Raw genomic sequence first — 22261 nt, forward strand, 5'->3', positions numbered from 1 at the left:
ACATACACGGAAATACAAATAAAATGTATACTAATATTATAAATGCGAAAGTAATTCTCTGTCTGTCTTATTTTCACATCTAAACCACAACCGATTTTGATGAAATTTGGCATAGAGATAGTTTGAGTCACGGGAAAGGACATAGGATAGTTTTTATCCCGGTTTTTGAAACAGGGACGCGCGCGATAAAGTTTTTCTGTAATAGACAAAATTCCACGCGGGCGAAGCCGCGGGCGGAAAGCTAGTAAGTAAAAGACAATGCCGGAAATTGGCGTGTGTAATAAACCAAAAAAATAGTGTCTGAAAAATAGTGTAATAAACCAAACTTACTATGACATGTATACCTCTAAACTCAGTCTGAACTGAGTTATGAGCATTAGAAGTTTGATGATTTTACATACTAGATTTGCTTTTTGAGCGCAAGTTTTGTAAGAAATTGCAACAAAATAGTGACATTGTATGTGTAAACAAACAATACCATCCATTAAAGGCTCCAGACATCAGTATGGAGTAGAATCAGCGCAATAAAAAAATAGCGCAATATTTTGTTGCAATTTCTTACAAAACATGCGCGCAAAAAGCAAATCTAGTATGTAAAATCATCAAACTTCTAATGCTCGTAACTCAGTTCAGACTGAGTTTAGAGGTATACATGCCGTAGTAAGTTTGGTTTATTACACTATTTCGTAATCAAAAAACAAAGTTTGGTCGATGGCCGCGCGAAAAAAAAAAGACGCCACCTTCCATACAAAATCTGGCATTGCCTTTTGGAGCTGACTGTACATTAGAGCAGCGGTTCCCGAAAGGTGGTCCGCGGAACCCTGGGGTTCCGTGGAAAGGCCGCAAGGGTTCCGTAAAAAATATTATCCCACGTTTCGTGACCGACGTTGTTCGCTCGCACCGACTTGTTTACGCACAAGGGAGGGGCAGGGCGTGCGGGCGGAGTAGTACGGGGGTTCCGCTAGGAAAAGTATAATCAATTAGGGTTCCTTGGCAAAAAAAAAATTGGGAAACCCTGCATTAGAGGGTCGTGCTCCTGGAGTGGAGACTCAATGACCTGATGAATGATTCATTCAATCATACCAATCACAGAATAATCTATGATTGAGGAATTTAGTTTTGTGCATTTTGTGATACGGATTTTAGTCTTGTAGGCCTTGGATGCGCGCCGCGATATCTTTTGTCGCACCTTTTATCGATAACCGCCTCTGTGGTCTAGTGGTAAGACCACCTGTTTCAGACGTAGAGATCTCGGGTTCGATTTCCAGTGGGGGCAGATTTTTCTGTTCGGTTTGGTTGGTGGTAGGGCTTGTTCTAAGTCCGCCTGGCTAGCTACCACCATCTTACCTAAGTCTGTCGCCATAACAACAATGTTAACAGCATTGTTGTGTTCCGGCAGTTAGAGGTAAGATAGCCAGTACCTCCGTGGTTGAGACTCGTTGTGGATAAAAAAAATCCTACGCGATAAGCCCATACATTTGTCGTCTATATCGATAAGATTATATCACGGCATCCTAGTCCGACTGGGCTGTATATTTCGTGGTAATTTTATGTTTGTTAACTAAAAGCGGATGTAAATAATTTTAGTTGGTTTAAATATCGGTGTTTTAGACCGATTGTATGGGGAACTATCTTCGAAACGTTCAAATCTGACTACTAATACAGAATAAAAAAAAATATGATCTAATAGAATTCAAAGACGAAATGAGATTTTTTAAATGTATTTTTGTGTATTTAAGTATCCCTGTATTTCAGTTATATGTCTGATACTAGTGTTGTTTAAATATCGATAGATAATTTTATCGACAATATTATCGGTTCGTCCAGTACCATCGATATACACATCACTAGTTATCTCACTTACAACACAAAGCTATTAGATGTAGGAATATTTTCAATGAAGTTACCTCTTCGTTTGTTTATAATCATTTCGACCGTGTAGAATACAAATAAACAATAGGTTATAATATTTTGAATCTCAATAATTTACTTTTACTGTCTGTATAAAGGTCGTAGCACACTTATCAACCCGGAAAGGGATCGTAACCGTATCAACTCCAGGCGGTCAGTATTCTTCAGTGAAGCTATACTACGACGCACACTTATCTTATACACAACCCTCGCCTCGCCAATTGTCAGCGCGCGAAAGGTGATACGGTGTTTATCCCTTTCCGAGTTGATAAGTCTGCTATGACCTTAATAGGGTTAAATTTTCTCAAACTCTCCTGACCTGGACACCACTGTGTGTATGTAGCTAAAGTCCGGTCGCCGAGCACATAGAATTTCGTCTAATGACCCCAAGCTACCCATCCTTGTCGCTCGCGCGTAATTATATTGCAGTCGCGACTGTGCGACGGGCGGCCGCAGTGAGTGTGCTAGCCTCAGATCATAGAAAGAGAATAGATATGAAGTCGCACGTAACTACAACGAGAACCAGTGTCCCCACATTTCCCCCACCACAGCTCCCACACACACATTCAACTGTGTAAAAACAAAGCGACTGAGAGTCTACGACAATATGTGCAACCGGCTTAAAAGTGCTGTGATTGGCCAGAAGGCGTGCCTTATGGCCAATCAATGGCCGCGTGACATGACGCACACTTTGAAAAAAGCAATTAGAGAGAAGAAAGATAAAATGGAGTCGATAAGATATCGATACTTTAAATCCTGGGGGCAAGGCTCGAAATTGGTTTAAAAAATGCTTGTATGAAAACCTTTTTATTATTATACGTTATTATTATGTTCTTTAACGATTTTTGCATGATAAAGGAGTCAGTTCCATTTTGTATGGACGAAAAACTCAGAATCAATTATTGGGACTAAATGAAGTTACCTTATATTAATTTACCCCAACCAAAGCTCAATGTCGTTATCGATGGAGTATAGAAGTTATAGACTGACAAAGTTTGTATGAAAAGTCATGGGTTAAGTAGTTAGGTACTTGCGATTTTTACCAGTATTTACAATATTGGTAATATATTATTATTTACTTTAATAATAATAACAGGATCACTGTAATTATTATTAACTACTATCGCGCATTAACTTTTTAATTATGGCGAAATTCGTACCGCCTATGTTTATCAAAAATAATGCCTATATTAGGCTTTCAACTAGCTCTTATAGTAATTACATAGTTGACAGTTACTAATCCCTTCTACTATTGTTATTGTTTTTGTAAAAACTTAAAAATCGCAAGCAACTCATGATTTTTTCATTCAAAATTAGAAAATAGAAAATAATAATTTACTTCTATTTATCGATAATAGGAAACCGTATTAGAACACGAGCCCTGCACTATGTTACGACCGGCACATGCGGCCGTACTGTGTATTTTCACGCGTCAGTGGATATCGGAAGAAATAAAATACATTGCGCAGTAGTTACGCATGACATAAAGTGGTTGCTAACTAAATCGTCAATGTACAACGTGTTTGAATTTTTATCACCACTAATTTCGATATCGCAGTAAATGTCACGGCACTGAATTCGTTCGTAAAAATGTTTAGTTTTTTTTATTTATAAGCAAAATACCAATGGATTTGCAATACTTACATGTGGTAAATGACTTCATTGTTCCTGTAGTTCTTCGTTTCACTTATGTTATTGCACGTTACGACGCATTATCCAACAATATCGGAGAACATTTCCTCAGTACGACTGAATCGCGACTAACCTGGCGTCGCGGGCGATGTTCGTTTCTGGGCATATCGCGGAGACACGCGCCACGCCCCCGTTTCACATCTATTCCCTTCTATGATCTGAGGTGCTAGCAGTGAATGTGCGTTCGGCGACCGGACTTTAGTAATGTAAAATAGTGATAGAGCCTGTAATCCACGGCAACTGTAAAGTTTTTAAAGTGATAAGCTAGATTTATGACCATGTTTTAAAACATAGTACATAGGGATTGAATGTAAGCGTGTATTAATGTGTTTATTTTTAATGTATGTGTCTATTGGAAAAATTGTTACCGATACCAATACCGAAAGTGTTGTTTATTGATGTAACGTCGAAATTAACGTATAAATAGGTAATGTATCAAAAATATCCAGTTTTGAGACGGTGGGTACAGACATGGAGTACCAAAAAATGCATAGTGCAGTATTTTGTTGTTTCTTAATAAACTATTTTTGTTGACATTTTACTTTACATTTTATTTTACCTGTCAGATACCAATATAATATTGTTTTTTAACTGTAGGTACCTAACTATCATGTATTTTAATTATTATCAGTTACGTTACGCACACCGCCCACACATCGCGGTAATATTCGGGCCATAGCGAAGCGAAGTCTTTTCGACTGTAAAAAAGCACTAAAGTATACGCATATAGTTACTTGGCTGCGCACCTTTTTGGGTTATTGCGACGTGTGTGGCCTAGGGGTTAGAGAAGCTAAAACAAACGCTGTAAAATAAAAACAAACAATTTAATCGCTACAGTTAAACACAGTATACTTTAAACCCACTTCGTAAGTCTTGTCAATGATGTCACACGCGGCATTGAAGTCCGCTTTCGTCCGGTACTTCCGCAGAACCTTCTCGGATTTGAACTTGCTACTAAATTGGGAATCGGCGAAGAACGGCTCTTGAGTTTGGATGTCCAGAGGCTCGGCTTCGAGGGGAAGAACTAGCCTGGGAAAGATTAGCAGAGATTAAAGTCTGGTCGCCGAGCTGACAGAATTTCGTCCAATGAACCCAAGCTACCTATCCTTATCGCTCGCGCGTAATTTATATTGCTGTCGCGACTGTGCGACTGGCGGCCGCAGTGAGTGTGGAATAATTGTGGATGGGTAGCTTAGGGTCATTGGACGAAATTCTATGTACTCGGCGACCGGACTTTAGTCTGAAAATTTTCTGGTTCCAGCCGATTTTAGGCTTAGGCCGAGTTGCACCATCTTACTTTAACTTTGACAAACATCAAAAATCTGTCAAACCCCATGCAAAAAGCACCGGTTACGGTTAAAATAAGGTGGTGCAACTCAGCCTTATACCTCGAAGAGGGTAGTAGCTATAATGTGTGTTAAGAATTATGTAGCAAAATAATACTCTCTCTCATTAATGAGGAGATACAGCCAAAGAAAACATACGCTATATGCAAGGAATAGAAGATTGATCAGTAATTAAATCGGGAAAAGAAAAAGCTGGACTGGCCCACTGGAAGACTGAAGGCCCTCGCCCACGGCGACTTTTTGTAGCGATGCAGTCGCGCTGCTGTAGCAGCGTTAGTAGCGCGTTGGCATCACTTCTGTAGTGCGTTGCAAATGTGACTAACGCGCGTAAGGCGATTATCACACTGCGCCGCGGTCCGCGTGATTTCATATAAAAAATCCCGCGCGCAGACGCGTTGTCAGTGTGTTGTGCCGCGCGTGTTTTCTATACGAACTGAGGTACTTGCATACAATGATTAAATCTGTCGTCTCGCGTACCGCGGCGGAGCGCGGCGCAGTGTGATAATCGCCTTAGTAGCGATGCTGTCGCCGTGGGCGAGGGCCCTAATAATAATAATAAAATAACTTTATTAACACACATTATACAATACAATACAACACATTTAAAAGAAAGAGACGAATGCATGTTAATAGGGCGCCTGCTCAGTTTTAGTTGGGACACCTTAATGGGACATTGGGATGCGATGTTGCAATATCTCCCTTATCACAACTACATAAGGTTGATATGCTGTTACCTTGTGGCGTGCAGGAACATCCTATGCTGTCGCCGTGGGCGAGGGCCCTAATGGAACATTGGGATGCGATGTTGCAATATCTCCCTTATCACAACTACATAAGGTTGATGTGCTGTTACCTTGTGGCGTGCAGGAACATCCTATGCTGTCGCCGTGGGCGAGGGCCCTAATGGGACATTGGGATGCGATGTTGCAATATCTGCCTTATCACAACTACATAAGGTTGATGTGCTGTTACCTTGTAGCGTGCAGGAACATCCTATGCGGCGCCGTGTCGAGGGTGTCGCTGTATGTGTAATCGCCAAGGATCGTGTGTCCCGTAGCCGCGCAGTGCACTCGGAGTTGATGGCGACGACCTGGAAATAATCCACTAGGTCAGAGCTCGGTAACATTTTGAGATAGAAGAACCAGAAGTGGCAATTTATGACCTACATTTTAAATATCATCAGTTCAGTCATAGAAAGAAAGAAAGAAAGAAAGAAAAAAAATTATTTATTTGACAACTAAAAAGCACAAAAACAACGAGGCGGAGAAAAAAAAAATGTTGCCAAAGAGGTCACCCACTCAGTATTATCTTGACAGTTGGCATTTTACTGCCAAGTGCCAAGACACTGGTTTTCAGTGGGTGCCTTGTACGCAGGGGCAAAAAAAATATAATAAAATAATAGGACGTTCCTAGAAAACCATAGGACGTTCACTGCTGAACATAGGCCTCCCCCAATGCTTTCCATGTTGATCGATTGGTAGCGGCCTGCGTCTAGCGCTTCCCTGCTACCTTTACGATGTCGTCGGTCCACCTTGTAGGTTCATTTTAAATATACTTCCCGCGAATTTTAGATCGCCAGTCTACCGAGCCCTACTCGGCCTGCCTAGCTTACACAAGGACAACCGGTCCGTGGTCGACACTCAAGAACTTATCAATTTCACGAGCTATCCGCGTCCACGACTAGTTATGTTTTTTTTTTGACAATTCTAAAGACTCATAGGTTACTTTGGTTTTTCAACCGATCTCCTCATTTCTGATTCGCTCTATCGCTCTTTGAGCCTTCTTTTGAGGCCCATAGTAAATGTCCTCATCTCCATTTCGTATGTCACCGCTCGAATAGCTACTCTATGATTATGGTTTTCAACTCACCAGTGATCGGCTTGAGCAGTACCACAGTAACCGGGTCCCGCTCGTAGTATCCGGTCTCTAACGCCAGCAGCCGGGTCTCCGTCGCGCTAGAGACGCTGTAAGGAGGTCTACGCCTGGTATAGTGACACTAGTCCAACTCACCAGTGATCGGCTTGAGCAGTACCACAGTGACCGGGTCCCGCTCGTAGTGCCCGGTCTCTAACGCCAGCAGACGTGTGTGCTCCAGATTACAGTACCTATCGGTATGGAGGAGAACTACAGAAGCCTTTCTTGTACCGGAGTAGCGTACCAGTATCAAGGAGCCATGCTTAAAATGGACTACCGGTATTTGGGACTGCTGCGAAGCTCTGTAAATTCCCTGTTATACCAACTTACCAGTGATCGGCTTGAGCAGTACCACAGTGACTGGGTCCCGCTCGTAGTGCCCGGTCTCTAGCGCTGCGCTGCGCGTGTCTCCGTCACACTAGAGACCCTATAAGGAGGTCTACGCCTGGTATAGTGACACTAGTCAGCTCACCAGTGATCGGCTTGAGCAGTACCACAGTGACCGGATCCCGCTCGCAGTGCCCGGTCTCTAACGCCAGCAGCCGGGTCTACGTCGCACTAGAGACGCTGTAAGGAGGTCTACGCCTGGTATAGTGACACTAGACAGCTCACCAGTGATCGGCTTGAGCAGTACCACAGTGACCGGGTCCCGCTCGTAGTGCCCGGTCTCTAACGCCAGCAGCCGGGTCTCCGTCGCACTAGAGACGCTGTAAGGAGGTCTACGCCTGGTATAGTGACACTAGTTCAGCTCACCAGTGATCGGCTTGAGCAGTACCACAGTGACCGGGTCCCGCTCATAGTACCCGGTCTCTAACGCCAGCAGCCGGGTCTCCGTCGCACTAGAGACGCTGTAAGGAGGTCTACGCCTGGTATAGTGACACTAGTTCAGCTCACCAGTGATCGGCTTGAGCAGTACCACAGTGACCGGGTCCCGCTCGTAGTACCCGGTCTCTAACGCCAGCAGCCGGGTCTCCGTCGCTAGAGGCGCTGTAAGGTCTACGCATGGTATAATGAAGGATTACTCCCACTCACCAGTGATCGGCTTGAGCAGTACCACAGTGACCGGGTCCCGCTCGTAGTACCCGGTCTCTAACGCGGGACTCCGCCGCTACAGACGCTGTAAGGTCTACGCCTGGTATAGTGACACTAGTTCAGCTCACCAGTGATAGGCTTGAGCAGGACCACAGTGACCAGGTCCCGCTCGTAGTGCCCGGTCTCTAACGCGGGACTCCGCCGCTACAGACGCTGTAAGGTCTACGCCTGGTATAGTGACACTAGTTCAGCTCACCAGTGATAGGCTTGAGCAGGACCACAGTGACCGGGTCCCGCTCGTAGTACCCGGTCTCTAACGCGGGACTCCGCCGCTACAGACGCTGTAAGGTCTACGCCTGGTATAGTGACACTAGTTCAGCTCACCAGTGATAGGCTTGAGCAGGACCACAGTGACCGGGTCCCGCTCGTAGTACCCGGTCTCTAACGCGGGACTCCGCCGCTACAGACGCTGTAAGGTCTACGCCTGGTATAGTGACACTAGTTCAGCTCACCAGTGATCGGCTTGAGTAGCACCACAGTGACCGGGTCCCGCTCGTAGTACCCGGTCTCTAACGCGGGACTCCGCCGCTACAGACGCTGTAAGGTCTACGCCTGGTATAGTGACACTAGTTCAGCTCACCAGTGATCGGCTTGAGTAGCACCACAGTGACCGGGTCCCGCTCGTAGTACCCGGTCTCTAACGCGGGACTCCGCCGCTACAGACGCTGTAAGGTCTACGCCTGGTATAGTGACACTAGTTCAGCTCACCAGTGATCGGCTTGAGCAGTACCAAAGTGACCGCTCATAGCACGATAGTGATCGGGTCTCGCAATTAGTAGCCACCATCAGTAGTCGACTGGCCTATTCTTTCTAAATTCGACTCGCTTAAAAGTGATAGAGGCGCTGTAAGGAGGTCTAGGTACGCCTGGTATAATGAAGGATTACTCCCACTCACCAGTGATCGGCTTGAGCAGTACCACAGTGACCGGGTTCCGCTCGTAGTACCTGGTGTCTAGCGCGGGTCTCCGTCTCACTAGAGACGCTGTAAGGAGGTCTACGCCTGGTATAGTGACACTAGTCCAGCTAGACTGGGTCCCGCTCGAAGTAGTTTTAGTACCAATCAATATGTTGCCCAGAAGTGGTGATAGAGCAAGCTATATTGGGACGCGTGTAAGTGCCCTCAAAGAGTAACTAATGAAGGATTAATCCAGCTCACCAGTAATAGGTTTGAGCAGTACCACAGTGACCGGGTCCCGCTCGTAGTGCCCGGTCTCTAACGCCAGCAGCTATAGACGCTGTAAGGAGGTCTACGCCTGGTATAGTGACACTAGTTCAGCTCACCAGTGATAGGCTTGAGCAGTACCACAGTGACCGGGTCCCGCTCGTAGTGCCCGGTCTCTAACGCGGGTCTCCGCCGCTACAGACGCTGTAAGGAGGTCTACGCCTGGTATAGTGACACTAGTTCAGCTCACCAGTGATCGGCTTGAGCAGTACCACAGTGACCGGGTCCCGCTCGTAGTGCCCGGTCTCTAACGCCAGCAGCCGCGTGTGGGCCGCGCGGGTCTCTGTAGCATTGGACGCGCTGCTCGTCTTGGCTACCATCCTGTGGCTGGACGTCGCTGTGAGAGGGTCCACGCCTGGGAATAGACATGTTGACAACATCATCATGATCATGATTTCAGCCATAGGACGTCCACTGCTGAACATAGGCCTCCCCCAATGACTTCCACATCGCACGGTTGGTAGCGGCCTGCATCCAGCGCCTTCCCGCTACCTTTACCAGGTCGTCGGTCCACCTTATGGGTGGACGTCCCACGTCGCGCTTTCCGGTACGCGGCCTCCATTCCAGAACCTTACTGCCCCATCGGCCGTCAGTTCTGCGTACTATGTGCCCTGCCCACTGCCACTTCAGCTTGCTGATCCGTCGGGCTATGTCAGCGACTTTAGTTCGTTTACGGATCAACACCAACCAATCAATTGACGTACTTCTTAAAACTGTCAAAACGAAACTCTCCCATAGATTTTGTTTGGCACTACAAGCAAGTGACGTCACTAATTTGTCAACTCAATTAAACTACTTTTTTCAATTACAATGCGACCAAAAATCGTAATTTACAGGTAATTTAAAATGAATTAAGTTTTTAAGACTAGAATTAAGTGTCTTTTTAGAAAAGTTGTGATTTCGAATTATTGGGGAATGGTGTCAAATTGTCTATAATTGATTATTCGGATTTTAAGAGGCAGCGAAGAAAACCATTCGGATTTTAAGAGGCAGCGAAGAAAACGCCGCGCCCGGTGCGTTTCTATGAAGATAACCTACTCATTTGTATTTACTCTGAAGCTACTTTATAATATTAGCAGGAAATAGTATTTACTTCTTTATTCACCACTCACCAACATCAAACTCGATGTCCGCCACGTCGTACTTGAGGTGCCCGCGGACGACGGCCAGGTAGTACTTCTTGGTCTGCCGCCGCTCGAACAGCCGCCCGGCGCGCCCTGCGGCACTCTTGGTCTTCGCTATGCACATCACGCCGCTGGAAACACGTGGATTTCAGGGATGTTATGGATATGGTTACGGATATTAGAATAATATTATACCGGTTTCGGTTACGGATAGTAATCATTTCGGATTATTCGAAAGTTTCGGATAATTTTGGTTCATCATCATCATCAACAGCCCTTTACAGTCCACTGCTGGACTATGAGCCTCCTCCACTATAGTGGAGGGTTTTGCCATAATCTCCACGCTTGGCAGGCGGGTTGGAGATCGCAGTTTAAAAGATTGATGTTTTTCAGAGAGCGCTGCTGCCCATTCTCTGTTTGATGTGTAGTCCCTAAGTCGCCTCTTACGACACCCGCGGGAAGAGTAGGGGTTTGTGGAAGACGGGAATGATGCTGCGCGACCCAAATAGCCACTTTACTATGACGGTGCCCATGATAAAGGTAAAACAGGCGGGTATATCAGAATGGTGCCAGGGGATGCCAGACAATAAGTAACAAACATTAAAAATATTAAGAGTTAGACTCCGCCCTAAAGACTCCGCCTTTATCCGAAACTTTTGAATCGGTTATGGTATTTTTTTTATTTCGGATATCCGATAGTTACGGTTACGGATATCCATAACATCCCTGGTGTATTTCGTTTTAAAACTAGACTTTGAGTTAGCCACAAGTTTGGTCGGCTTCCAATTTGTATGAGGAGTCAGCCAATAGCAAATAAAAAGTCTGTAGTCTGCCGGGTGTCTTAGGGCCTCCGCTACTTAGAGCGGAGCGAAATTGATCTCGTTAAAAAATGTTGAGGTTTACCTCGTTGAGTAATCCAGTCGCTGTACAAAATGCAGAGGGTTCGCTGAGGTTGACAAATGGGAATCTGGAGATGCAATATGTTGGGTCACCGTATTCTGTAAAAGAACGAAAGAAAGAAGTTATGCATTTGTTATGAACAAAAAATATCGATACACCAATCAATATTTTATCGACCATTACCCCATCACTAGTGTTTTGTTTGGGTACAAAAACATAACCTCAAAGATGGATTAATTATACATTTTTTTCATGAAACTAAACTACGCACCTTCTCATTCTCATCATCGGAGTTGATATACATATCAAACGGTTTGTTAACCACAAGAAAACTATCACTTTCATACAGTTTTTCTACACCCATTTTTGTTTTGTTAAAATCTGGCTTAATGTTGTGTTCGTCTTTTAGTAATTTCGAGTCTAAAAACGCTTTAAGTTCATTTTAATTTAAAACACGATAATTTTGAGCCAAAATATCTATTGCAATTTCAAAACATTTCCAAATGTCAAATTATTGTCAATACGTAAAAAAGTTTGCCTGTTTCCAATACACGTTTCGTTACTGCACTGCCTGAAGTGAAAGAAAATAAAATACGTGAACGCATTCATTTATCTGTCAGTAATGTCATTAATGACACTCATTATGCGACCAATTTATGATGGTAACGTTTTTCAACACGTTTGGCCAAAATCTATACTTTTTTGATTTAGTAGGTTATCAAAAAACAAACTTGCAGGCTTGTGGTGTTTTATTGTGATTAATTTGTGAAATTAAGCAAAATGAAGCGATTTAAAAGGCATAAAGTGAAAGAAGAGAAGCCGGAGGCTTCCACATCGTTCAGCCGGCGCGTAGACGAGTACGATTTAACTTATTACATCCACGACCGAGTGGAGCTGATGCACCAAGTGTTTTCCATTCTGAAACACAAGGATCTGAAGACGATGGCTCCGGAGTGCGTGCGGAATATCTCTAAAGACAATTTGCAAGAGCTCTGCACCGAAGAGGTACGTCCAAAACCTTTTTCTAGTCTATAAATTAGGATCTTAATACTACATTGTAACAAGGGTTAACTGAATTACAATTTGACTTTTTCTTGTTAAATACTAGTTTCTCGCGACTCTTTGAGAGTTACGACCCATTTGTAGTCAGTGCCGTATTATCCATAAGGCACTTTAGGCCAGTGCCTAGGGGCCCACTATGGCCAGGGGCCCACTATGACCAGGGGCCCAGCACTCCCGATAAAAAAAAGATAAAAAAAAATGTTAAAGTTTATTTTTAGGCAAAAAAACTCAAACCACCTCAAAACTTCGCCTTATTTTGGTTTACACATTCAATCGTCATATTTCGATATTGTGGAACCTAATTCATTTTCGTGACGTTGGCATTACTGCTTTGGTTTACATGACAGGTCGACGGTCGACGCCCTTCAGAGGCTAAAAAGCCTCACTGCGGAGGCTAGGGAGAGGGCTGAGGGTGTGTTGGCTGTATCATTCGATATAGCCAACGCTTTCAATACCATCCCTCATTCCACCATACTCTAGGCACTTCAACATCACAGAGTGCCTCAGTACCTTCGAGCGCTGCCGGCCGATTACTTACGGGACCGCGAAGTCCTGTATGTTAACAGAGACGGCCAGCTCAAACGGCGCGGTGTAGCCAGCAGGGTTCCGCAGGGTTCGGTGCTCGGTCCCCTCTTGTGGAACCTAGGCTTCAACTGGCTCCTCCGGGGCGTCCTTCTCGCGGGCATTAGTGTCATATTATGCTATGCGGATGACACTCTGGTCACTGCCCGGGGAAGACATTTGGGGCCGCGGCATGGCTGGCGTTGGCGGGCGGCATATTAGTTGCTCGCAGAATACGACGCCTCGGCCTGAAAGTCGCGCTGGAGAAGACTGAGGCCCTCTTCTTTCCGGGGCCTCGCCAGCGCGCCCCTCCCGACGCGTTGAGGACGTTAGGATTGACGTCAAAGGCCAGATGAGATATCTGGGCCTCACGCTTTACGGGAGGTGGCATTTTAGCCCGCACTTAAACGGGCTAGCGACACGCCTCCTCAAGGCAGCCGGCGCACTGAGTTGGCTCCTCCCGAATTTGGGAGGGCCACAAACGAGGTGCCGTCGACTTTATGCCTGCGTTCTGAGGAGCATGGCGCTGTATGGCGCCCCAGTCTGGGTGGACGCACTCAACAAGAGGGAGAATGCTGCCCTTCTGCGCAGACCCCAGCGGGCCATAGCGCAGAGGGTCGCAAGGACCTATCGTACGGTAGGGCACTCTGCGGCGTGCGTCCTCGCTGGTACTCCTCCTTGGGAGCTAGAAACTGGGGTCTTGTCTGTCATCTATCACTGGATGGCAGACCAGAAGGCGCGTGGAAACGGCCGGAGCGGTGCGGCGCCGTCACGAAGACATGACTCGCGCGCAGTTTAGCCGCCGCACTCTGGACGCCATTTGTCCTGTTCTGGACCAATGGTTGGAACGACCGCACGGGTTCCTCAGGTTCCGTCTGGCGCAGGTGCTGACCGGGCATGGCTTCGGTTCGTACCTGCATAGAATCGGGCGAGAGGAATCCCCGTGTGCCAAAAATGCGGCGCGGCGGATGACACGGTGCAGCACACCCTCGCGGTCTGCACAGGCTGGGAGGAGCAGCGCCGTGTCCTCACTGTGGTCGTGGGCCGGGATCTTTCGCTTCCGAGCCTGGTCATCGCCATGCTGGGAAGTGAAGGATGCTGGGAAGTGAAGGATGCTGGAAGGCGATCGCCTCCTTTTGCGAAGAGGTCATCCTTCAGAAGGAGGCAGTGGAGCGCGAGCGGGAGAACGATCCCCTCGTCTCATCGCTCCGCAGGCGGAGAAGGGGGCGGAGAAGGCGGTTCTACTCTGCCCCCAGGTGGCGGCTAGCAGGCCGGGGGTGCGGGGGCACCCTTGTCACCTTCGTCTGACGGGAACGGCTTGGCGTTTCGGGCATTTCCGTCAGACCCCCACAAGGGGGGCGTGTAGGGTCCGCCGTGTAGGCGAGCTGTCGCTGTAGCGTGGTGTCCCGGAAGTCTAAGGCTACGGCCGGATACTCGCGACACCCCCACTCGGCCTACGACGGAACGCCGCGGAGGTTTTAGTGGGTATACCCCGTCCCTTTCCCTTTTTAAGGCGCCGGGAGTCCCACATACCACCCAGTCCCCCGGCAGTGGTGACGGTGCGCAAAGCATTTCCTCCGCGACAAAAAAAAGGGGGGCCCGAAACGAGCTGTGCCTAGGGGCCCCGAGATGGTTAATCCGGCCCTGTTTGTAGTTCATATCAACCTCATATTATTGCAGTTATCAGTTCTTTTACATAAATAAGTGTGAACAAAATTAAAAAATTTGGTTGAAATTGGTGATTAACTATGTTCTTTTAATTTCTAGCTCCTAGGTATAAGTTCAAAGCGCCTCTGTGCGATCCTGGACGGGGCTGAGCCACCGTCTGATACAGAGTCGTCGAGCGAGTCTCCGGAGCGCTTGGAGACAATATCTTTGGACAGCATATCGTCGGATGATGGGATACTAAGTGAATCAAGCAAAAAGAGTAAAAAGGTATGTAGATTTTTTTCTTTTATGTTATTACGTAACTATCTTTTGCCCGCGGCTTCTCCCGCGCGAAATCTAGTTTGTCACATATCGTCATAAATTATAGCCTATAATGTTATTCTGGGTTACAAACATTAATACTGTAAAGTTTCGTCAAAATCCGTTCAGTAATTTTTGCGTGAAAGAGTAACTAACATCCAGACATCCAAACTTTCGCATTTATAATATTAGTCGGAAGTAGGATAGTAGCATTCAGATAGTACTACATTATGACATTTTTATCTAGACTTGCAGTAGCGTGTCAAGCCAAGTTCAAGTAACAGAATGGTAATAACACTACACAAAACACTTTCATGCATACATCTACTGTATGTATGTCACTTATTTGACAAAGACCTCCTCCAGCTGCTGCCATTTCTCTCTATTATTGGCTATTCTTTGTACTACCTGCTATGGCTTGGATCAATCGTCAATCCACCATCTAAATTAGGGGTCTCCAAACTACGGAACACGGGCCATATACGGCCCGCCACTGCCATCATCCGGTCCCCAACAGCTTAAGACTAAGCCTATGTTTGCATAGGTGGGCAGAAAAATTAAAATTGTTATGGCCCTTGCAACATACCGAAAAAATTATTATGGCCCCAGGTTTCAAAGTTTGGAGACCCCTGATCTAAATAATCTGGACAGGGAAAGTCGAAAAAGGGGCTAATGGGACTATTAGTAATTTGTGCAATACAAATTGCTAATAATCTTTTTAAAAAAAAAGAAAAAAAAATTGACAAACATTACATATACCCGACTGCGTGACGCAAAGGAGTGGTAATGTGTTTAATTTATAAATTATTTTCCCCAGCACAAACGCCACCGCCGCGACTCCAAAACCAAGCCCAAGAAGAAGAAGTCCAAAGACAATCCTGAGCCAGCGAACACAGCCGACGCTGACAAGTCGCGGGCGTCGCGCGCCGGGCTCACGGTGCTCGAGCTATTGGAGCTACAGGCGCGAGCTAGAGCTATACGAGCTCAGCTACAGCAGGAGCAGGCAGCCAGTAAGTCACTTAATACTCAATAAGTAGTAGTAGTGTAGCTCAGTTGATAGTTCTTGGACTAGCTCACATTTTGGAACTTTGGAGCCTCAGGCGCGAGCTAGAGCTATACAAGCTCAGTTACAGCAAGAATAAGCAGCGAGTAAGTAGCTCGTGAACTAGTTCACATTTTTGTGACATCCAATACAAGAGCTACCTATTAAGCTACAGGCGCGAGAGGGAACCAGCATCTCAGTAACTCAGTTGATAGCTCTTCAGTTACTTAGTCGCGGGCGTCACGCGCTGGGCTCACTGTCCTCGAGTTACTAGAACTATTGAACTACAGGCGCGAGCTAGAGCTATACGCACACAGCTACAGCAATAACAGGCAGTAAATAACAATTGAAAGCTTGTGAACTAGAACTAGACGAAACAGGTAAGTAAGTAAAATCCTAGACTGCATCACACTTAACATCAGGTGCGATTGTGGTCAAAAACCTGCCTTGTTATGCATAAAAAATAAAAAAAAATAAAAAAAGTAGCACAGCAATCCGATACAAGATGTAGCTTGAGCTACATGCGCTTAGAATAATACAGCCCTGCTTAGAGTAGGCGCACACCGTTGATTTTTAGTTGGCCGATAGTTGTGCCCGATTTTAATTTGTATGAAGAATCGGCCAAATCGAATCGGCGTAGTGTGCGCACTCCCATACATGTCCATACTGATCAACTGCCGACTAAACTATCGGCCGACGAAAAATCAACGGTGTGCGCATACTCTTATGGGGATGCAAGACGATGCAATATACAGGGAGAAAATGAGATAACAAAAGGAAATTATAAAAGCACCATAAGAATTGAATTAACTTTAAAAATTTACAGTGTTTAAGTAGCACTGTTGAAATCCTTTGGGGAGATCCTTGCTTAGTCATAAAAGTGTTTTATTAATTTTACTTTTTGTTATCTACTCCAGAGCAAGCACTGGAGCTGACGACCGCCAGCGATCACTCGTCAGACAACGAGGTGGAGATCAAGGAGGAGGCCGCTGAAGTTGTGGAGATCAGCAGCGAGGATGAAAAGCCAGACGTGGAACAGCTGAAAGGTGAGCACAAGAGCTAAGACCATCAGCTAGTAACTCAGTTGATAGCTCGTGAACTAGTTCATGTTTATGCGACACCCATTTCAAGAGCTACCTAAGCTACGCCGCGAGCTACAGAGGAAACCAGCAGCTAGTATGTAACTCAGTTGATAGCTCGTGAGCTAGTTCATGTTAATGTGACACCCAATGTAAGAGCTACCTAAGCTGCGCCGCGAGCTACAGAGGAAACCAGCAGCTAGTAAGTAACTCAGTTGATAGCTCGTGAACTAGTTCATGTTTATGTGACACCTAATGCAAGAGCTACCTAAGCTACGGCGCGAGCTACAGACGAAACCAGCAGCTTGTAAGTAACTCAGTTGATAGCTCGTGAACTAGTTCATGTTTATGTGACACCTAATGCAAGAGCTACCTAAGCTACGGCGCGAGCTACAGACGAAACCAGCAGCTTGTAAGTAACTCAGTTGATAGCTCGTGAACTAGTTCATGTTTATGCGACACCCATTGCAAGAGCTACCTAAGCTACGCCGCGAGCTACAGAGGAAACCAGCAGCTAGTAAGTAACTCAGTTGATAGCTCGTGAACTAGTTCATGTTTATGTGACACCCAATGCAAGAGCTACCTAAACTACGGCGCGAGCTACAGACGAAACCAGCAGCTAGTAAGTAACTCAGTTGATAGCTCGTGAACTAGTTCACGTTTATGTGACACCCAATGCAAGAGCTACCTAAGCTACGCCGCGAGCTACAGACGAAACCAGCAGCTAGTAAGTAACTCAGTTGATAGCTCGTGAGCTAGTTCATGTTAATGTAACACCCAATGCAAGAGCTACCTAAGCTACGCCGCGAGCTACAGACGAAACCAGCAGCTAATAAGTAACTCAGTTGATAGCTCGTGAGCTAGTTCATGTTAATGTAACACCCAATGCAAGAGCTACCTAAGCTACGCCGCGAGCTACAGACGAAACCAGCAGCTAGTATGTAACTCAGTCGATAGCTCTTCAGTTAGTAATCTAACGCCCGTATTCACAAACGATGCTTGCTTAAGTGAAGCAGAAAATCGAACGTACAGCGTTGAATATAGCTCTTGTGATTGGTTCGTATGTCACCCTGTGCGTCCACGCGCACTGTGAGACCTCATAGTAACTCAGGCCGGTCAGGCTGTTATGGAAACACTTGTGGGAGGCCTTTGTCCAGCAGTGGATGTCATTTGGCTGAAACAAATGAATCGGAGGGGAGACTTAGCTCCTTTGCTGTCGTCTACTTTACAATGGAGGGTTTGGAATTTGGATTCTTTTGATTAAATTCGTTATGGGTCCAACCAATGACAGTTTAACCTTCCCCCGGGACAAACTTGACCTTCACTGGTTGGGTTATTGGCGGATAAGCTGTGGCTACACAGGAGTTGCAGCTGTGGAATAGTCCCGTATCTTCTATTTATAAGTTTTCTGTTTCTCGAGCAAAAGCTGGTAGATCATTGTGAATTGGCATTATTCTTATCACAAAAACCTTTACCATTCCAGAGAAAGCCACGCCAAAGCCCACAGAGCCAGAATCGCCGTCGGAAGAGACTCAGAACACGACGTCGGTCACCAAGCGGATCAACGACCTCATCATCACTGTCCCACAAGTCAAAACCACCAGGAAAATAAAACTGAACCGAAGCAAAATCGTTGTCTGCGTCCCCAACTCTGAAAGTAACGAAAAAGATCAAAATAGTAACAATGAAAGCAACAAACCTAAAGAGGATTCAACTCCAGCTACTAGCAAGGAAGTTGTAGAGAAACGTAAAGAAAAACAAGTAAATATCAAAGAAGTAAGCAAAAAGAGCAAAGAGAAAGAAGCTAAGACGAAAGAGAAAAAGAAAAAAGATAAGAAAAACAAAAATAAAAACCAAGACAGTGATCATGATGAGATTACGCTGCAGTTGTCGGATTCGGAGAAAATGGATCTGCTAGAAGATTTAGATAGAAAGAACTTTGATAAGTTGTCGAGTTCTGAATCGGAGGACTCGGAAAGCAGTTCGGAGAGCGAGTCCGAGGCAAGCGAAGCCTCTAAAAGCAGTCCAGAGAAAGACAAAAGCAAAAACAATACTGCCAAAGACAAACCTGAAGTACCGATTTCAAAAAGTTCAAGCAAAGATTCTTTAGTTGAAATTCAAGATAAAAATACTGTGAAACCAGTTGATGAAGAAACTTCTTCTCTTAAAATTCAAGAAGAAAGTATTATAACTATAGATACTGAGAGTCAAGACACAATATCAGCTGATAAAATGTTAGAAAATAATAAAACCACTGAAGAAGAGGCTTTGGGCACAAATGAAAGTAATTTGGACATAGCTTCGATATACGATATTCCTGTTATAACACATGAGAACGACGAGTCCCAAAGCAGTGCTGTTTTAGTCGCAGAATCTGATTCGAGGTCTACAGATCTGTCCAACCCCGATACGATTACTAAAGCAGATGCAAGTAATACGGAAAAGGGTAAAGATGAAGATGGTCAAACTAGGCAAGTGACTTCAGAGTTGAATGCTCACGGGAAAACTTTGAAAATTACAGTTGAAGTCACTCCACCGGCTACTTCTAGTGATAGTCCTTCAAAAGAATATACAGAAGAAAATAATAAGAATGATGATAATGAAACAAACGAGAAAGAAGGTGAGAAGTTGTCGGAAGGAGAACTCTCAGATAAGGATAGCACGGATATCGAAGCAGTGGAACTAAAACCAGAAGTGGTTTGCATATCTGACGACGAAAATGACAAGGTAGCAGTAAAAAAGAAGAAAAAGAAAGAAAAAAAAGCTAAAAGCAAAAAATCTAAGAAATCCAAACAGGATTTTCGGGAAAGCGGTGATCAAAACTTTTACACTGAAGAAAAAGAGCAAGAAACACAAGTAAAGACAAACGAAGTGATTAAAGTCGATGAACATGACGTCAGCAAAGAAAATAACGAAGTAGAACAAGTAGAAATGAACGAAGTGATAAAAATAGAGGAAGATGAAGTAAAAATATCTTTAGAAGACGATGATTATGATGACGTGTGCGAAATAATGGAATTATCAGACGATTCGTCGTGCTACGAAGTTGAAGGCACTGTATTGTCAAAAGAACCGACTGCAGAAGAGATTGAGGCGCTTTCTGCTAGAATAGATGAAATAGAGAGAGAGGATGTAGTGACCGAAGAAGAAATAAGACAACATGAGAAGCGTATCGCAGAAGAAGAGAGTATTAAAGAACTAGAAAACGTGTCGTGGAAAGATAGATATTTAGACAGCAATAAAGTCAAGAAAGTCCTCAGTACTTCCAGTATATTTAACGCGATGAGGAAGAAAAATAGAGATTTGAAAAAGAAACTGCTTGAAAGTAAGCGGAAAGAAGCGGAGATTCAAGAAGAGAGAGAAAAAGAAATTGTTGAAACGGCTCCGCCGCCTGTAGAAGGCTCAATAGAACATTATAACATGCTAGAAGGCTCAACTAAATACGTGGATCCGGTTCCAGAAATACAAAAGACCGATAAAGATGCAGCTTCAGAAATAGTTGAAAAAGACGATGCAGAAACTCAAAATGACGGTGAAGAAAACGCGAAAGATTCACAAACTGGTAGTGAAGAAATACAAAAGAAAACTGACGAAATTGAAGAAGATACTAGTGGAGTCGACAAAATCACAGAAGAACAGTCTTCAATGGCGAAAGAACTTACGAAAGACGCTAAACAACTTCTCAAAATGTATAAGAGGCTGTTGAAATACAACGACATGTACAAACAAAACGCGCAGAAAGACCCAAATAAGAAAAAGAAGAAGAAATATAAGAAGAAAAACAAAGATGATGGGAACGCGGTTAATACTATTTAGTATTCTAGATTTTAAGTGATGTTATAGAAATAAATAAATAAATAGGTTTATTTATGAGTTAATAAATGCAGATTTATTTCGATTACTTTTTTTTTCATCAATTCCATAAGAAAACCTTTAGGAAGTATTGTATAAAATAAGAAATCTTCAAGAAAATATTTCTACAAAATAATACTGCTTTTCACTAATATTATAAAGAAACTAGCGACCCGCCCCTACTTCGCACAGGTACAATGTATTATACTTACAGAAATCTTGCTTCCTCCTATTAAAAAAAACCGCATCTAAATCCGCTGCGTAATTTTAAAGATACTTGACTTGAAGCATACATAGGGACAGACAACAGAAAGTTCCTTTGTTTTATACCATGTAATGATAATAATTTGAAAGTTCGTAAGAATGGATGGATGTTTAGTTACTCTTTAATGCAAAAACGACTGAACGAATTTTGATGAAACCATGCAACCAACCATTTCGTGTTTATAAATCCGAAAAACAGGGTAAAATGGTCGAAATTGAGTTCACCTGTGGTAATTTCACGCGGGAAAAGCTAGTAAAAATATAAACCTCCTTCTGGCGCAATCGGGTAAAAAAAAGTTGTTTCATTTTCAGTTCGGCCAACGAACGCGATTCCAGGCCAGGACGGATTTAAAAAATGTAACCTTTAAAAAAGTAAAAATGTCGCTGTCAAATTTGACAAAATGACGCTTTGTTGGGTAAAAACATTTAATAAAAATCAATAAATATATTGAAAATAAATGTTTCTTGAGTGAAATATTGGTTGTGTTTTAAAGCCTAAAGCTGTAAAAACTCATAATGGACGACTTGTGCACTGCATGCCTGTGCACGGGCCGAAACTTGTACTTTATTGGTGAAACGGGATCGTACCACTTGTATTCGCAAATTTTAAATGAAATCCCTGTAAGTATACTGTTTTTCTTATCACAAAATGTACTTGGAACAGTAAGGGTCCGATGTCACTCAGTGTTTTTGATTTAGAATTGAATTACGAGCAAAATCGTGATCATGAATATTTCTACCAATTAAATTCAAATAGTACCTTCGATATTTAGTAGAAAATCATGAAAATGCTAATGCTACCAACTGTGCGATGTGGAAGTCATTGGGAGAGGCCTATGTTCAGCAGTGAGCGTCTGTGACTGAAATGATGATGGACCCGTCGAAAATTTTCAAGTGTAATACGCTGTTACGGCCAGCGATTGTTTCATCAATATTGGGTAGCACTATCCTTAAATATTGCATGCCGTGGCAACCTATAATTAAGGCAGCACTTAGATTAAGTTAAATACGTTGTAAATATTGATTGTCTTCCAGTGTATGTCTTGTTGGTATATTAAATAAATAAATAAACATTTGATTCTTGCCTCTCAACACACGATATCCGCAGGTGTATGACTTCTCGTCGGTCTGCGTTCGAGTCTGCTGGGAATGTCGGGCTCTGCTCCGTCGCTTCGGGGAGTTCAAGGCGCTCGTCAAACGCTCCTACTCCGAACTGCTGCAGCAGTGCCACC

General features: G+C 44.3%; 2 protein-coding genes and 1 long non-coding RNA gene across 3 annotated transcripts; 2 read left to right on the forward strand and 1 right to left on the reverse strand.

The window, feature by feature from the left end:
* The first annotated feature begins 376 nt into the window (after positions 1-376).
* Positions 377-4144, forward strand: LOC135085543 (uncharacterized). Its single transcript, XR_010260155.1, has 2 exons — positions 377-2372; positions 3767-4144. It is a non-coding gene; the product is annotated as an uncharacterized LOC135085543 (long non-coding RNA).
* Positions 4145-4393: 249 nt separating this feature from the next.
* On the reverse strand, positions 4394-11647 carry LOC135085129 (RNA pseudouridylate synthase domain-containing protein 1-like). Its single transcript, XM_063979883.1, has 10 exons — positions 11473-11647; positions 11205-11299; positions 10290-10432; positions 9368-9532; positions 8851-8937; positions 7758-7850; positions 6960-7073; positions 5922-6039; positions 4467-4632; positions 4394-4405 (listed from the first exon to the last, which is right to left on the reverse strand). The coding sequence occupies exons 1-10, from the start codon at positions 11563-11565 to the stop codon at positions 4394-4396; spliced, it is 1086 nt and encodes a 361-aa protein (XP_063835953.1). The 5' UTR covers positions 11566-11647.
* Positions 11648-11873: 226 nt separating this feature from the next.
* On the forward strand, positions 11874-20811 carry LOC135085519 (otolith matrix protein OMM-64). The gene is made up of 5 exons (XM_063980305.1): positions 11874-12206; positions 14592-14759; positions 15610-15802; positions 16752-16880; positions 18397-20811. Exons 1-5 carry the CDS (start codon positions 11982-11984, stop codon positions 20727-20729), a joined length of 3048 nt encoding a protein of 1015 aa, XP_063836375.1. The 5' UTR covers positions 11874-11981; the 3' UTR covers positions 20730-20811.
* Positions 20812-22261: the final 1450 nt, after the last annotated feature.

Source organism: Ostrinia nubilalis, chromosome 28, assembly GCF_963855985.1.
Source record: "Ostrinia nubilalis chromosome 28, ilOstNubi1.1, whole genome shotgun sequence".
NCBI classification, from domain to species: Eukaryota; Metazoa; Arthropoda; class Insecta; order Lepidoptera; family Crambidae; genus Ostrinia; species Ostrinia nubilalis.